At 42.4% G+C, this 17876-nt stretch overlaps 1 protein-coding gene across 1 annotated transcript in view; it reads left to right on the top strand.

Annotated features, from left to right (window-relative positions):
- Positions 1-17876, top strand: part of LOC104360465 (mucin-5B) — a 46253-nt gene that overhangs the window by 25269 nt on the left and 3108 nt on the right. The window contains exons 21-43 of the mRNA XM_032994166.2: positions 273-383; positions 1142-1321; positions 1719-1955; positions 2869-3025; positions 3217-3345; positions 3781-3865; positions 4075-4112; positions 5186-5341; positions 6527-6619; positions 7313-7554; positions 8040-8217; positions 8512-8762; positions 9180-9363; positions 9915-10107; positions 10780-10958; positions 11487-11556; positions 11709-11830; positions 12201-12232; positions 12667-12844; positions 13836-13940; positions 15277-15317; positions 15884-16006; positions 16939-17034. Coding sequence (XP_032850057.2) covers positions 273-383; positions 1142-1321; positions 1719-1955; positions 2869-3025; positions 3217-3345; positions 3781-3865; positions 4075-4112; positions 5186-5341; positions 6527-6619; positions 7313-7554; positions 8040-8217; positions 8512-8762; positions 9180-9363; positions 9915-10107; positions 10780-10958; positions 11487-11556; positions 11709-11830; positions 12201-12232; positions 12667-12844; positions 13836-13940; positions 15277-15317; positions 15884-16006; positions 16939-17034 — 3180 coding nt within the window. The remainder of the gene's footprint in view (positions 1-272; positions 384-1141; positions 1322-1718; positions 1956-2868; positions 3026-3216; positions 3346-3780; positions 3866-4074; positions 4113-5185; positions 5342-6526; positions 6620-7312; positions 7555-8039; positions 8218-8511; positions 8763-9179; positions 9364-9914; positions 10108-10779; positions 10959-11486; positions 11557-11708; positions 11831-12200; positions 12233-12666; positions 12845-13835; positions 13941-15276; positions 15318-15883; positions 16007-16938; positions 17035-17876) is intronic.

Raw genomic sequence — 17876 nt, forward strand, 5'->3', positions numbered from 1 at the left:
GAAAAAAAAAAATATTTTCACCTTTTTGGTTGCTAAGGACTGGTGTTATTAAAAGCTCAGGTTTTTTCCTTAGCTTTTCTCTGAAATTTCTGGTCAAGTGTGAACCTTGTATCAGGTCGGCTGCCACTAAAATGCCCAGAGTTTTGATGAAAAAAGATGTGACAGGATAGCAGAAGTCAGATTGGAGCATCATTTATTTAGAGATCCTGAAATGTTTAATGTTGATCTAGTTGTCTGAAAAGATCTAATGTAATGTTATCTAATTTTCTAAGGATTTTTGCCCAAATAACATGAATGCTGGCACCTTCCGAATCGTAATTCAGAACAACGCCTGTGGAAAGTCACTCTCCATCTGCTCCCTAAAGATCACACTGATTTTTGAGGTTTGTCTAGAATTGGTTGTAACTGAGGAGTTGTAGTCTTGATTTTGTAGCAGTTAGTATAGTATCCCCTTATATTCCAACTCAGTTGCTGCTAGATAGTACTTATGGAAGGCAAATAGCCCAAAAGCAGAGGCAAACAAGTTGGGAAAGGTTTAGGTATTTGGTGTTAACAGGGCTGGACACTTCTGCAGGTGAGGGGATAGATGCAGGGAGTCAACAGCAGTCTATGTATGTGCATGTGTGTGTGTGTGTTTGAATCTGTGACGTTAGTGATGTAGGAATGATGGTAAAGTTTTTAGAGGAGCGTGTTTCTGTACCATGGTTTGAGCACAGGGCAGATGTAATTACAGGAGAAAGAGTTTCTTCCCTCCAGGTCAGACTTAGCCTTTCCCCAAACTGTGCACAAAAACGATTTCTCCCATAATGGGGATGAGAGGATGGTGAAACAAAGCAGTGTGACAAGGAGTGTTCTAGCAAGCCCAATTGCCCGTGCTCTCAGGAGCTGCTGTGCCAGCAGAACAGATTTCATCTAGAATGCAGACAATTTCTGTGGTTGCAAGGTAAGACCTGTCATGCAAGGGCAGACATTTCCCATTGAACTCAGTGGGTCTTGTCTGTGGCTCACATGTTTGGTGGTAGAATAAGTAGTGTAAAGACTACAGAAAAAATAAGATGAAGGACAAGAGGCAGAATACCAGTGCTGTTACACAAAGTTTTCTATTCAACTTCCTTCCATGCCACGTATCTGTTCCTTGTAGAGCAGTGAAATCAGGCTCTTGGAAGGAAGAATTCAAGAGATAGCCACTGATCCAGGAGCTGAGAAGAATTACAAAGTGGATCTCAGAGGAGGTTATATTGTGATTGAAACGAATCAAGGGATGAACTTCATGTGGGACCAGAAAACTACTGTTGTTGTTCATGTGGCACCATCTTTCCAGGTAGGTATGGGATGTACTGAGAGTTATGATTTTAAACTCAAGCTTATGCATCCGAAACTGGAGGCCCAGTTTGAAAAGCAGGGCTTGGAAAAGTGTTCAGTTCAGTGGTCAAGAGGAAGTAAGCAGGCCATATCTTGTGTTTTATTTCATTGTTTAGTCAGCATGAAATAGTCTAGAATATTTGGAGCTAGAAGTAAAGCCAGACACTTTGAAGTATTGAAGGACTAACGGAGTGATCTTATAACTTGAAGTCCAGACCTTTCTAACCTGTATTTTGATGGATGTTCAGAAATTTGCAGCTATTTTGCCTTGGCCTGTTCTGTAGTTTATTTCTGTCAAACAGTGGGCTGCACTCAAAATAACCAAGCCATTTACTATGCCTACACAAATTACCCAGGGAAAAGTTTGTGGACTTTGTGGGGACTTTGATGGCCGCTCAAGGAATGATTTCACAACCAGAGGGCAGTCCATGGAGATGAGCATCCAGGAGTTTGGAAATAGCTGGAAAATAACAAGCACCTGCTCAAATATAAACATGACGGACCTGTGTGCTGATCAGCCTTTCAAGTCTGCCCTGGGACAGAAGCACTGCAGCATCATTAAAAGTAACATCTTTGAAGCCTGTCACAGCAAGGTAATCCTGTTCTCTCATACTCAGTAGTTTCACACTAGGTATTTGTTTCTATTATGCAGCACATTTGTACATGAATTTTTATTATTAAAAAGCTATTACGTAACATCCTCAAGTACAATGGCAACCTCTCTCAAAACGTCAATCTACAGCTCTACCAGTTGAATCCTGTTGCACAGTACTGAGGAAACAGCAGTGCCTGTTTTGAGCAACGGAAGACAGAGAGTATAATAATTGACCACCAGAAGTAAAAAGTTAGGCATCAGTTTCTAAAATCTAGAGATAAGTTAGCACAGGACTGTTTGTATGGGGATCCTTGGGAAAGTTTATTCAAATTACCTAAAGAGATTAATTATTTGCTTTATTTTAGACACAAATTGAGTTAATCTAAACAGAAACAAGGTTACTGATTCTTAATAAGAATGTCTATACAAAGCTTCAGTGCAGTTTAATAAGCCATTTTAAAAGCAAACTTGGCTTAATTTCCTTGGTTAGTTCATGGTGGCAGAGGTTGAAACACAAGAGACATGAAGTTCAGTGGAAATAGGATTTCCTCTTATGCTCACTTAATCACTGTCGCTCAGTCAGAGAGTGCACACACTATGTAGTTGTGCTAACCCAAACCAAGGTAGTTCAGTCCTGCAGAAATCACATTGGAAAGACACTTTAAGTGTAAACGCCAGTATTAGACACATGAGACTGAGGAGATTTAGAGTCTAATTCCACCAAGCAGGTGAAAATAGAAAACTACCCGTTATAAAATATGATAGTTCCTTCATGGCAACCCCAGTCTGTCACAGACTCAGGTTTCTGCCAAAGATGCTGCCACGAGATGGCAGAAATTCAGAGCCCTTTCTTGTTAAAACACAGCTCATCGGGTACACCTGTGGTAATAGATCTCTTGGTATTTTCACAGGTGAACCCAATACCATATTATGAATCTTGTATTTCTGACTTCTGTGGCTGTGACAGTGTGGGAGACTGTGAGTGCTTTTGTACTTCAGTTGCTGCTTATTCAAGAAGCTGTAGCAGAGCTGGTGTCTGTATTGACTGGAGAACACCTGCCATTTGCCGTAAGTGTTGCACAGAAAATGCACCCAGAAAATCAGTGCTCTGTGTGCTCAGGCACATGGGAGATAAAGAAAAGCAGAGTTTGACATCACAGTGCATGAGTGACTTAACAAGCTCTTGTTTACAAGATTTAGAAAATAACCCTTGCCCAGTGTCTGAGACTTAGTGGTGACTTTTTATTCTTCTGTTTCAGCTGTGTTCTGTGATTATTACAATCCACCTGACAAACATGAGTGGTTCTACAAACCCTGTGGAGCCCCTTGCCTAAAGACCTGCAGGAACCCACATGGGAAGTGTGGGAACTTGCTGTACAGTTTAGAAGGTAATTCTTGCTTGTCTTTTATGCAGTTTATGGGAGTTGAAGCTATTAATTTGGTCATAAATGTCTTAAGCATTGAGGTTGCTGAAAGGCTAGGACACTTGCCTCAGAAACTCAATGACTATTCCTCACCTGGACTAATTCCCCATGTGATGGTGCCTTTCATAACGTAACTTGCCTTTAAATCTGGGGAGACATAAAAGGTCATTTAGTCTAAATTTACAAAGCATAATTATCTGTTGACAAACAGAGTTAATTAAAACTTTTGTGACAGAGGGAAAAAGAGGATGTGGAAAAATAATTGGTGGTGTAAAGAACATTCATACAAGGATCACATTCACTTGGGGATCAAATCTGCATCTGATAGAGGTATTTATGTGTTTTCCCTGGATCTATATAAAGCGGACTAAGAATCCTTTGTTTACTTTAACTTTCTAGGCTGTTACCCTGAGTGTAGCCCTGACAAGCCATACTTTGATGAAGACAGCAGGGAGTGTGTCTCCCTCCCCAACTGCACTTCATGGTAGGTCAGTTGGTGGTGAGAGAGATAGAACAGAACTGGAAAGGACAAGCTAGGCAAAGTTTGGTTTATCTTGATAGGCAATGGCAATTATAATCAAATCCTCCAGGAGCAGGCTTTTATATAAAAATAGATATCATTGCAGACTTTGTTATTCTACATACTGATTCAAGTCAATAAAACAAGTCTTCTCCTTTTCTCTTTATCTTCAGCAATCCCGAAGAGAAACTGTGTACTGAAGACTCCAGAGGTAACTTTCACCACCCTCACCTTTCATTGAGTGATGATAGGACTGAAACAACCCAACAACACATATTACTTCAGGCATATTGGTAATAGGACTCCAGCTAGCTAGTTCAATAGGTGGGTGTACAGCAGTGAGGATATACTTTGGTAAGCAAAACGCAGCCTTTGACCTGAAGAACTGTCTAAAGGACAATCACAGGGAGGAAGGAGAGAAGCTTGAAATGTGGGATTCATTCGCATTTCCATTCACTCACCCAGGTAAATGCCACTTCTCTACATTTACACTAGCCTGGTAGTCAGGGAAGACAGACAGAAAGTAGTCTGAAGCAGGCCATTCGTGGTACCCGTTTTAATGAGGACTTTTAGAACAGGGCAAATCTTGTACAGGTGCTATTCCCTGTCTACTAATTTCATAAGAAGCCTAGACAGCTAGCTTATGAGACGTCTTTGTGTGCCTAAAGGACACACCTCCTTAAGGTATGGTATCAGTTCATTCCCATATCTGGGAGAAACCACATGCCAAAATGCAGGGCGACCCAGCAGACAACGCATCTTCAGTTTTGCTGATCTGATTGCAGTAATAGATATACTCTCTTGGGTTCCTGAACATACATTCTCCAAAATGTGGAAAGCTTCTAATATATTTAAATAAAATTGTTTATCACTGCGTGCTCCTCATTAGTGGATGGAAATGGCTGTGCAACACCTTCTGAGCCAGTGTTTTATCACTCAGCAAGTCAGTAATCCCAGTCACGTTCCCTGCCAAGAGAGAACGCACCTGTGTTCTATGCTGGGTGAGGACAGTGCCAGTTCTAATGCTTTCACCAGCCAATAATTCCTCTATGCAAACAAACTCCAAGAAACAGCAGAAACAACAAAAATCCAACCCACTTTAAATAAATGAGGTAGACTCCCAGTTCAACTTCTCAAGTAGAAATTGAGAAAGTTTTTCAGCCAGGTACTTCATGTTTGTTGATGATTTGCAGATGGGTAAATCCAGAGTTTGGTTTCTTTTAATTTGTATTTATATTACAAGTGTTCCCTGTTACTATGGCATTTGCTCTTTTGGTGCCTCAGATTGCCTTTGCTGCTACAATGGAAAGACCTACACCTTAAATGAAACCATCTACAGCCAAGTATATGGGACCGAGTGTGGTGATGCTTTCTGTGGCCCTAATGGACAGATCATTAAAATACTCATCCCTTGCAGAACACCATCCACACCAGCACAAGGTACTAGATTTATAAGAGGTTTGGTGGTGATGTTATGAAAGTCTGTAATGGTAATAAAATTCCTCCCTCTTGGAAAAAGACTCCTACTGCATGTCTAGGATAAGCACAGAATTTAAGGAAATTGAAGGTTCAGGAATGAGGGTTCAGTGTTTGTGGGTCTCATGCTGGGGACCAAAAGTGTAATTGGTATAGATTCTTACTGTCAGTGGGGTAAAGATAGAATAGAGAGATTTGGCCATTTTTCAGTACAGCTTTTACAATAACTTTGGGCATACCACAGTTGGCACTGGTGTTGTTAGTCCCAATATTTTATACTTCTAAACCTTATTTTTCTCCTACTTGTCACCTACGTCACACTATGGTTCTTATTATAGTGTTTTCTGAATTTGGATAACTCAGTCTCAAATGGGTCACTGGAGCAAGAAAATAAAACTGCCTGGTGGTTTACTCCCTTTCCAAAAGAGAAGTTTGCAGGGTGAAGGGGATGTTGTAAAAAGAAATAAAGAAAAGATGGGATTTTGTCACATGATTATAGCAAAGAAAAATAAGTAGCTAAAAAATTGTGCATTATCCTGGTAGCAAATTATAAAAGTTAGTTTCTCTACTCAGATGAGTAGTGGAAGAGCTAAAGACTTGATGGTGAGCTCCTGTGGTATTTATTAAATGTGTTAACAAGTGGAATAAGAAGTACAATGGAGTAATAGCTAGGAAAGGAAGGACTATTGAAAGAAGAGTGTAGGTGGGATAGTAAAATGTCTAAATGATCTGTCTGTATTTAAACCAACAGCTTCTTTGCAACAAGGCATTAAAAGGCAAAATGGAGTGCCACTGGAAATCACATCTCCAAAGTCAGGTGAAGTCCTGCAGGATTAGAAAGTTCAGAGAAACCTTAAATTGGAATGAATAAGTGACAGTAGAAGGGCACTTTATTGTATTCTGTATAGAAAAAACCTAACTACAAGGGGGAGTGTGTGTGTATTATTCTAATAGCATATAGTGTAATAAAGAGAGTGTATATAAGTACAGAGAGGATGGGTTTAGTGTGTACATGTACAGAATGTGGTGGGGTAATAAAAATTATTATTTTTTCCTCTTTTTGTGATTGTATAGGATGTAATAGATGACATAGTGTTTCAAAGTAGAGTAGCATAGGATTTGAATATTAATTTATTCCATTTCCTGTAGAACTACATATGCAACCTGTAACATCTGCATCTCCGTCATCAATGGTAGCCACTCCCTGCTTCTGCAATGACAATGGACAATTGATACAAATGGGTGAGAAATCAAGCAAATGTTTTTCTGCACCACTGATGTGGGAAGATGTACTGTTAGATAAAAATGTTTCAGCAAGTGCTCATTCAGCCTGCTGCAGTTACACATTACCCCAAGTGGTTACATCTTTGAACTGTAACTAACACTTTCAGAACTACAACTCTCCCATACCCTATAGCTTTGTCCTGGTTTGGATATCCCCTGTGTAAGGAAGCTCATGTCAGATGCTACATTCAGTGGACTCCAGCACAAACCCTGAATCCCAAACTGCTGAACACGGGCTTGTAATCCACAGTCATATTCCCAAAACAGAGGAAGGAAGACTCTTCTTCATCTCTTAGTAGCTCCTGAACCACCTGTCTCCTGGTCTTTGTGAAGATCAGATGCATTCAGTGACGCATTCACGATTCTCTCCTTTTTTCAATCCCCATTAATGTTCTTATGAGCAGAATTTCAGATGATCCGCCTGTGGCCCTCCCTCAGCCTTTCCCATTTGAATGAATAGAGCTCTGGTTCAGTCACTGAATTCAAGGAGTTGCAGGCAGACAGTCACACCTGAACGTGGCCATCGGGTACAGGCAGACCCAGCTAGTTAAGCGCAGGGCTGAGTATGTGGCCAATCTGTGATGCATAGGCCTGGAGAGTTACCAGTTTCATGCACAGTCCAGCACTAACAGTCAGGTTTTGGCCTTGCAGGAGAAAACGTTTCTTTGCCAGTGAATATATCAGGTCACTGTGCTTACTCCATTTGCAATGCATCGTGTCAGATTGAGTTAATTTGGGCAGAGTGCAAAACTGGTCATGCTGAGGCCCTCAAGATTTGTGATCCAGACTCCAAAGCCTGTCCACCAATGTCAGCTCCCAGTGCAACAAGCCAAGTTCCTGCTTCCACGGGGACTCCCGTGAGCGATTGTCTTGGGCTCATTCCTCCCAGAAAGGTGAGATACTTGAAGGAAGATATGTTTCTTCAACTACAGCATTGCCTGCAGTCAAGATTTGGGGTTCTTCTCTGATGCTGGTAATCACCACTACAGCTGCACTGTAGGTGTGGTTGAATTAGATGATTTAGAAGCATACCAGAAGCCCCTAGATAATTAAGGGAATAAGTTAAAGATTATCCTCTTCACCTGAAATAGCTACATGATTGTATGTGGGCAGAGCTACCTAAGTTGAACAAAGGCTAGGAAACCACATCTGGCAGTGCTCCATCATCAAAAGTGGTCAGGACCTTAATATTGAGTCCTATACAAAATGTAGAACAGAATTATGTATCAAGGCTCTGCTGGTTGCTATATGTTTCAAATTGCCGGGTTTACAGAGAAAGAGTAGATAGCAAATAACACTATGCTAGACAAATAACTGAATGGAGCATAGTTGCTGTGTGTGGTTTTGCAGATTTTCTTCTTTTTCAATCCATCAATAGTATAATGAAACATGGAACTTTGGAAACTGCCAGATTGCCACTTGCCTGGGAGAAGGAAACAATATTAAACTGTCCAGCATGACTTGCCCTCCTCAGCAACTGAAACTTTGCATCAATGGTTTCCCATTCACAAAACACTATGATGAAACTGGCTGCTGTGAAGTCTTTGAGTGCCAGTGTAAGTACCACAGCAGGAGAATTCCTGAAATTTGTGTTATGTTCATCTGGGCCTCAAGAAACATAAGTTTATGTAGTCAACAACTGTGTTATGTTAATATTAATTCTGTAGGGTGTAATGGAACAGAAGTCCCATCTAAAATTTTGTCTGGTAAAAGCGGGTAAGAGTGCACTTGCTAAGTTAATGTTTCATTATCAAACTGGTTATTTCACCTTTCACTGAAAGAGAGTAAAACAGTTAAAACCAGATTGTAGCTCAGAAGCTAAACTTGAAGTCTGTTACTCTGTCTTCCAGGTGTTTGTAGTGGATGGGGAAATGAACATTATGTGACTTTTGATGGAACATACTATCATTTTAAAGAAAACTGCACCTATGTCCTTGTGAAGTCAATTCATCCTGACTCTCACCACTTCTGGATTCACATAGACAACTACTACTGCGGTGCCATTGATGGAGCAATTTGTTCAATGTCTCTTCTAATTTTTCATGCCAACTCTGTTGTTATTCTGACACAAGCAATGGAACATGGAAAAGAAACAAACCTGGTAAAGTATCATGTTAAAATGAGTTCTCGATATTATTTTGCTGTAGCTATATTACTGTACTGCTGAATGTCCTGTCACAACAAAGGATGAAGCTTGTAAAAAATTGAATGTGTAAGGAAAAGCAATTACATTGCTCTATCTCTTTTTTCCTTTGTGTCAACAAAAACTTGTATATTATAAAAACTTGGGAAATTATCACATAATTGAAAGTTGTGGTTTTCTTCCTGACATGAGTATTCAAATATAAATTTAAACATATTAGAAAGGAATCATGGAGAACTGCTTAAACGGCTGCATTTGACAGAATTAATTTGGTGCACCTAAGGCCTGTGCTGCTCTGCTTTCCGGTTGCACAAACTCTCTACCTTACTCAACAGAAGGATTTCCACAGAGATCTTTTGCTCTTCTTCTTTTTAGATTTTGTTTAATGATAAGAAAGTTGTTCCAGACATCTCCAAGAATGGCATCAGGATAACCAGTTCCGGCCTTTACGTCATGGTTGAAATACCTGAATTAGAAGTTTATGTCTCCTACAGTCGACTTGCATTTTACATAAAACTCCCTTTTGGAAAGTTTTATAACAGTACCATGGGATTGTGTGGTGAGTGTCCTCATCAGCTGACAGTAATTAATGCACTAAATTTTCCTCCTTCTTTATCTTGTCCTCTTGTAAACATCTCTAAATTCTTGCAACTACGCTGATTTCTATTTTTCAAAAATTTTGATAAATTTACCTCTGTTTAGTGGAAAGACTGTCAGGAGACAAAGTTTTAAGTCAATTCCTTTCATTCTGTTCACTGTTGGTGTATGGAGATAGTCTCTTTCTAAGCCCTTCCTCTGGGTCATATCTACTCAATATGGAAACGTATGAAATCTGGAGAGTCCTGTGCTAGACAGAGCCATCTCAGTTGCTTTAGTCACCAGCAGAAATGCATCAACCAACACGTCAACTCTGTTTTTCGTGAGTAACTGGCAAACTATTTCTTCTAGCCTTCTCTTCCTCTAGAAAGTTCTTGTGAACTCACCCAGGACCCTCTGTGTTGTTGTTACCTTGCCCCAAGGCGGAGAACTTCCCTCCAGGTTTTCTCTAAAAGTGGCTTCATCAGCATCACCTGCCCTCACACTGTCACTTTGCTTTTATATTGCCACCAGGTACCTGCACCAACCAGAAGTCTGATGATGCTATGAAGAAGAATGGTGAGGTTATAGAGTCCTTCAAAGACATGGCACTAGATTGGAAAGTCCCAGATCCTACCAACAGATACTGTAATCCAGGTGTCTTGGAGCCAGCTGAGATCGAATATCATCAACACTGTGAGCCTTCCAATCTGTGTAAAATCATCTGGTAAGACAGCTCCCAAAAGTGCCAGAAAAATAAGTCCCCAAGATAATTTTGTGCTTCACTACATGACTTGGGTGAACTGCTTATAGGACATGATGAAAATATGAAGTCTAGCATACCCTGAAAAACTGAGCAGTGAACTGATGTGTGAATGTTCCTGAGTTTGGCAGATATTTTTCAGCTGCATCATCAAAATCAGCTCTCCCTTAGTAATTTCTGCTGCTTGGCAGTCCCTCTGACTGTCAGTTCTGGAGAAGCCAACCAGGAACTATCTATAATTCAGTATCTGAAAGCTGTGGATGAAAAGGAACACACTCAGAATATAGTAAGCAAAGGTGTGTCTGTTTTTAAAATGATTTTGCGGTTTAAAACAGGATTGTCAAACATGCTGACATAAAAACGTCGGCATATAGAATTATAGCTGTGAGCTGTGCAGGAAACTTTTCTTTGCAGGTATTAGTCCAACATAAAATTGCTTTCTTTCAAAGCATTGTAAAGATTAGAAGGTAAAGCTCATTGTTAATTAAGCTCTGTGGGTGTATTGCCCATCAGAGCAGTTTGTAGCTGTATCTTTACCTTGAGGCTTTCTCTGGGTGGGGATAGGTTTGGTTGAGTTGAGTTCTTCCTTGGGAGTAGCCCAAGGAGATGAAATGTCTGTCTCCTTGCTTTGCAAAGGAACCTGACCGAGTGCCACGGCGTCATCCCCCCACAGCCCTACTACGAGGCGTGTGTGGCCAGCGGGTGCTCGGAGCAGCACCCCAGCACCGAGTGCCAGAGCATGCAGATGTACGCAGCCTTGTGTGGGCTCCACGGGGTCTGCGTGGACTGGAGGAGGCAGGCAAATGGGCAGTGTGGTAAGCCAGGGAAAGACCTGCTGGTGGGGAAGCAACTCCGGTCCGTTCCTTCCTCACCCTCACGCCTATTTGTGTTCCTCCACATCATCAGGCTTCATTTTTTCCTGAGCTGTCCTGGACCTGAGAAAAAGCAGGAACAAATCAGTGGGAGGTTGTTCCAGTCCAGAACTGGTGCAAAACAAATGGGAAATGGGCCCATAGCCTCTCCTGAGCAGCTTGGCGGAGTTACCTACTGTGTGTTACCTAGAGCTTCATCACTAGATGGCAACACACAGCTTCTCTCTGCAGGCTTTGCCCTGCTCAGGGGCACCCAGTGATTCAGGGGTAAACACTGCCAGTCACAAGCTCCTTGCTGAACCCAGGGACCCCTCTTGCTGGAGTTGCAGGGCCCCCCTCGCTGGGCAGGAGCTTGGTCTGTGAGGGCCCGTGGGGTGAGCTACACCAGCGTCCGCAGTTCGTCCCTTGCGCATTGAAGGGGGGTATGTGTGGGTCTGGGCTTTCTAACTTGTGTGTTGCAATGCTCCACAGAGGCCAGCTGTGCTCAGGATCAGGTCTACAAGCCGTGCGGGGAAGCAAAAAGGAACACCTGCTTCAGCAGGTGGGTCATTTCCTAATGTGCTTTTCAAGCCCATAACTCAAAAATTGCTGAAGAAGGCTGGAAGTTCACATTCGCTTGGGATTCTGGTGTCTGATTGCCCTGGGGTACATTTCTGCCTCTCATCTGTTGCTGTTTATATTCTAATTGTGCAGAGAAGTCGTTATGGACATCCTCCCCTCCCAAAATAACACACCAGTGTTTGTTGAGGGATGCTACTGTCCTGATAGAAAAATTCTGCTGAATGACCATGATGGCATTTGTGTTTCTGTCTGTGGTAAGAAATCATGCAAATGGTGGGATGGGAAGGGGGGATAAGATCTTGACTAGAAGTGCACATTAAGAGATGTTCTGGGTATGGACAAAATGGAGAAGAACTTGATACCAGACCCAGTCGGGTTGGGAATGTTTCCAATTAGCAGTTTCTGCCTGCTATTATGCATAAAGTGCATCTTTCAAAAGATGCAAAGAGCAGGATCTTTAACATGTTTTGGGTACACAACCTGTGACTTTGCACTCTGGATATCTCTTTCCCTTTGTGTCTGTTTCTCAGATTTCAAGACCTTCCTTCTATTCCTGTTCTCCTGCTTCTGTTTTTTTTTCCCCAGTTCAGCTACCATTAAAGGAATCTGTAATTTGTTTTATAGGTTGCACTGCACAAGATGGGTCCCTGAAACAGGTAAGAAAAAGGAAAATACTGCTTTTATACTATAGCTGGGTGATGTGACCTCCTGTGAAAATGACTGCATGAGTTTCTTCTTTTAATTCTAAGCTTAAATACCCGTGAACTGCAATGACAGTGGGGAAGAAAACAGCAGATTTTATTAACTCCAGAACTTTCTGAGGTATGGAAGCAGTAACAGCTGTCTGTGGGAATCACTGTTTCCTGCTAGAACTACCAGGCTTCCCTTCTGGCAACACGTACACGTGCAAAGGAAGGTGGCAGATAATAGCACTTTTTTCTTACTGTTCCCTTCTCCTTCTGGGATTTGAACTCTGATGTTCCTACATAATAAATTAGGGCAACCCAGCCCTACACTGTCTTTCAGCAGGCATCCATTAATATAATGCTGCTAGTTTTTGCTCTCTGAACAATCTCTATTGTTTTCACAGCCTAGAGAGGCTTGGGAGCACAACTGTCAATACTGTGCTTGCGATGAAACAACCTTGAATATCTCTTGCTTCCCCCGCCCTTGTGCTAAATCTTCACCTATCAACTGCACTAAAGAGGGCTTTGTACGCAAAATAAAACCACGTCTGGATGACCCATGCTGCACAGAAATGGTCTGTGGTGAGTAGATAATTCAAACGTCATAATGTGGCATCGTTTGCCTTTAGCAGCAATCCTCAAGTGAGATCTGGTATCCCACAGGAACCAGATTCAACTAAACACACCAGAGTGGTCATTTCTTCCATCTACACATCAGGAGCTATTGTTATCAGAATAGACCTCTTCTGGTCCAGCCTGTATTCTAAACTAGTGCCGCAACCAACCAGATATTCACATTGGAAAATCCCCCATGGGTCGTTGGGACTACCAGGTGCTTCATAGGATCTTGTCCCTTCTGAGAGAAGAGGGTGATCCTTACACAGAGATCCAGCCAGTGAGGGAGGAAGTGCTCTTCTTCCAGGCTCCCCCAAGACCTCCTGTGGAGGTTCTTGATATATGTTTGCCCTTACCTTTCCGTTTGCATCCTCACAGTCCCAAATGCCCATGACAGCACAGGACCTCCTCATCAACCTGCTCCTAACCCTGGCCATTCCCAGCACCTATAGGAAGATGCGGGACAGGGGATCCTGGCAGTGATGGTGGGATGTTTTTCTGTTTCTCATCCCTTCATGCTGCCAGGCAGAGATCCATTAGGCTCCTTGGATGCCTTGAGGGAGCAGTGGGCACTGTCATGGTGCTTTGCCTTGCATGTCCCAACCTCTATACCTTTGGCTCTCATCCACTACCTCTTCATTTTTTTCACTCTCTGTGTCATTTATCTTTAACCCAACTTGTTTCTCTCACTTCTCTGAGATGAGGGTGTTTAGGTATTTTAGAGATGACAACCAGTGGGGAGGCAACACAGGAAAAAGGCCTGGAAGTATATGTCCAGGGAAGAGCTTTACAGTAGAGCAAGCATAGAGATATTTCACCTGAACACATCCCAGACTCCAAAAATATGTGGTTCAAGAATCACCTATTTCTACCCGATTTCTTGGATGTTCAAGCTTTGTCTGCAGTAACACTGCTGGATGGGATGCTTGGCTTACTTTATCTCTGTTGTCTATTGCAGAATGTGATATAAAAACCTGCATTATCAACAAAACAACTTGTGATATAGGCTTCCAACCAGTGGTTGCTATATCTGAGGATGGCTGTTGTCCTATCTTCTCCTGTAGTAAGTGCTGTGTTTCCTTAAGGTGTTAAATTTATTCTTTGAGCTATTTGTTTTTTTTCTAAATGAGTCAAAATCATAAGAAGTAGCTTCTCCCCTTCCCTTTCAGCCTTTACATTTGGTGGTTTGTGTTTTGTTTTGTTTTGGTTTTTTTTTTTCTGTGGAGATGGAGTTATTGGTGCAGGTTCTCTGTAGCTAGTATTCAGTAAGTGTAAGTTATTGATCTGATACTGAATGTTGGTTGCATCAAACCCATCCAGAAGCTCTGCTGCCAAATTATATTTCTAGATTGACATACCTGACCCAGCTTCCCCTTGGCTCTGTTACCAACAAGGTGGTTAACAATCAAGAAATCTGAACTAATTTCAAGTATCGGTAAAAAAATATGAGGTAAATAGATTTTTCAGTATAAAAAATACAGGATATAGAATTATCCTCCACTTCACACATAACATAGAATCATAGAATGGTTTGGGTTGAAAGGGACCCTAAAGATCACCTAGTCCCAACCCCCCTGCCCTGGGCAGGGCCCCCTTCCCCCAGCCCAGGGTGCTCCCAGCCCCGTCCAACCTGGCCTTGAACCCTTCCAGGGAGGGGGCAGCCACAGCTGCTCTGGGTACCCTGGGCCAGCGCCTCACCCCCCCCACAGGGAACAATTTCTGCCTTAGATCTCATCTAAATCTACTCTCAGCTTAAAACCATCACCCCTCATCCTATACCCACCCCCCCGATCCAGAGTCCCTGTCCCCCCTTTCAGCCCTGGGAGGCCACTCGAAGGTCTCCCAGGAGCCTTCTCTTCTCCAGGCTGAACCCCCCCAACTCTCTCAGCCCGGCCTCCCAGGGGAGCTGCTCCAGCCCCCCCAGCATCTCCGTGGCCTCCTCTGGCCCCGCTCGAGCAGCTCCGGGTCCTTCTGCTGTTGGGGGCCCCCGAGCTGGCCCCAGCACTGCAGGGGGGTCTCCCCAGAGAGGAGCAGAGGGGGAGAATCCCCTCCCTGGCCCTGCTGCCCCCCCTGCTCTGGCTGCAGCCCAGGGCACGGGTGGGTTCTGGGCTGCCAGCGCACGGGGCTGCCTCACGGGCAGTTTTCCCCCCACCAACCCCCCCAAGTTCTTCTCTGTAGGGCTGCTCTCTGAGCAGATGTTACATGTGGACTTCCAAGTAACAATTAGGACCATGTATTATTTACTCTTTTGCCCGCTTTTGTGTGGGCTATTAAGGCTAGTGAGTAAGCCTAGTTCTACTCTTTATCTCCTCTAAATCACTCACAATTCAGAGTTGCTGCATTCAGTAACTGTTTACATCAGTCCTAGCACATCCTTTTAATTTTATTTTTTCTTACAGTACCAAAAGGTGTATGTGTTTCTGAAGGAGTTGAATTTAAGGTAGGTTTTCTTCCAGACACTTCTTTCCACAGGTTAATGCTGCCTGAGACAGAATTTTCAGACATTGTTATTGTCAGCACTCACAAAAAAAGCAGGATTACAATGGTCCATAATTTTTCACTGCCAGTAGTCTCACATACTGCTGGAAACGTTACTGAATAAATAATGCTAGAGACCAATAGTTCGCTTACTAAATGAGATCTTACCTGTATTTTAGAGTCAATAAATCAGAATCGTGGTTGAATAAAAATTTTAAATCTCACTGGATGTTTTAAGATTAATTGCTAAGTCAAATTGAGCAAAAGTTGATGTATGGAATGTATGAGATAATGTAATAACTCAATTAATGTGATTGATGCACTTGGGACCATCAACCTGGTAATTGTTTTGTGATACCAACAGTGTGAGGTTTTTAGAGATCTGGAGGTATTAGTTTCAGGAAGTTCTTCCAAAAATAAATCTCAAACATAAGTATTCACTTTTGATAGTCCAGGGAGATGTGTGTTTATTCTAGAACTCATAGAATTCTTGCCATGGCCTGTCTCCTCTCTCCTCTGTATTTCCAGCCTGGGGCAATGGTGCCTAAAAGCTCTTGTGAGGACTGTGTGTGCACAGATGAGCAGGATGTCCTGACACGGACCAACCGCATCCAGTGTGTTCCAGTGAAATGCCAAACCACCTGCCAGCAGGTCAGCGCTGCATAGCTAACCTCCCCAACCACCAACAAGAGCTCTTCAGGGGTTTTATTGTCAAACTGGGAGAGTATAACTGCTTCCTCACAGAAAGATAGCAGGATATACTCTTCTATCAGATTTTTTGTGAAGTCCGTTTTAGGGTGTTGGTTATTTTTGCTCTAGCAAATTTAAGAGGTCACCCTTGGAAAGATACCCTGAGGAAGAATGATTGCAAACTGTTAAAGGGATGTCCAAATGCTGAAAGACAATGTTTGTGCCTTTCTGTTGGTGTTGCCTGTTGTCAGCTCAAAAATTAAGATTGCAGCGAAACTGCGCAGTGGTTCATATGTTTCCAGACACTTCTCAGTAGTCATGAGCTGAAAGTCTACACACAAACTGTTCAATCTATTACTGGATGTAAGCAAAGAGTGGTTTCTTTTCCATTCTTGCCCAGATAAGACCAGACCCACCACCAACCCTAAAAATGGGTAAAACCATTAACCTTTATCCTGAAGCCAGCCACACCCACACGCACCAAAAGATGAATGGATATCTGAAACACAAGGGAGGAAGTAACTGATGCATGATCTTCACATGTCTGACAGCAGCAATTCTTGTGGCTAATCATATCAAACCAAGCATTGGTGGTAGATTGTGCAAGTAATCATTTGCTGAATGAATTTATTTGGCCTGACTTGTGTGTCAGCCCTAAGAAGAACAGATAGTGACAATGTCTTCATGGTAACTGAAGGGCCCAGAAGTTACTATTCAATAAGGGAAAGAAATTGTCAGGCTTAAAGTAGTTCCAAGAGGTTTCTAAAAACAACAGAAATGAAACTAGAAGGTTGGCTCATTTTCTCTGCCATCTCCAGTGCAGTTTTGATCTGGAGGTTCTTCATGATCAAGACATCAGGTAACGTGGCTAAATGGAAACCTTATTCCCACAGGGTTTCCGCTATGTGGAAGAGAAAGGTCAATGCTGCAGCCAGTGCCAGCAAGTGGCATGTGTGGCAAATTTTCCATTTGGCAATGTGACCATTGAGGTAAGCACCCCCTTGCTCTGCTCAGAAGGCTGAATTACCAAAAAGACCTCAGCATTTTTTGAAACGGTGTCATATGTTTTCAGGCTGGGAAGACCTCTAGGAGATTCAAAAATATCTGTATTTCCAGAGTAAATGTAGGTGTTTATACAGCTCCTCTCTGTTGTGTGTGTCTCACAGGCACCACTGTGTTAAAATCTACTCATCTCTGGCAGGAATGAAAATCATGTTACCCCCCACCTCCTCCTGACATGCAACAAAGAGAAAGAATTTGGAGGAAATGGTGACATCATGTAATACTGCTCTTGCAGAGATATGTGAGCTGTCTTTACATCATACTGCTCCGATCTGGAAACAGCGTCCTTATCTTGCCCTGGAGGTACAGGGCTAAGTAGTCTGAGTGAGCTGATACAGCCATACTACTACCAGTGCTGAGCTTGCTGAGGCAGAAATCAGAAGTGGCATAGCTGCTGTAGTGTAGTGTGGCTTTGTAGCACACCTAGGTAATACATCATGTCTTCTGAGCATAGCGTTGTGTAGACATGGGCTGAGCCTCAGGGTAGCTCTTTGACTTTATTACAGCCTGTTACTCCTCTCTCAACCAGTGACTACTGTCTTACATGCTGTTGATTCTCTGGTAGCTCTTGTGTTCTGCATCTTTTCTATTTCATCCTTTTATTCCTTTTTACTGTGCAAGCTACCTCCTCCTTTGCATTTATCCATTAACCTCTATTATGAAGACTTTTCTCCTCTTTCACACTTCTTGTTTTATTTCCATCTATTAAAAAGCTGTTGAAATCCTTTAGAAGAATTGGTTTTCTTTTGTGTATATTTTTATTCTACCT

This window comes from Tyto alba, unplaced genomic scaffold (assembly GCF_018691265.1).
Source record: "Tyto alba isolate M040663 unplaced genomic scaffold, T.alba_DEE_v4.0 Super-Scaffold_8, whole genome shotgun sequence".
NCBI classification, from domain to species: domain Eukaryota; kingdom Metazoa; phylum Chordata; class Aves; order Strigiformes; family Tytonidae; genus Tyto; species Tyto alba.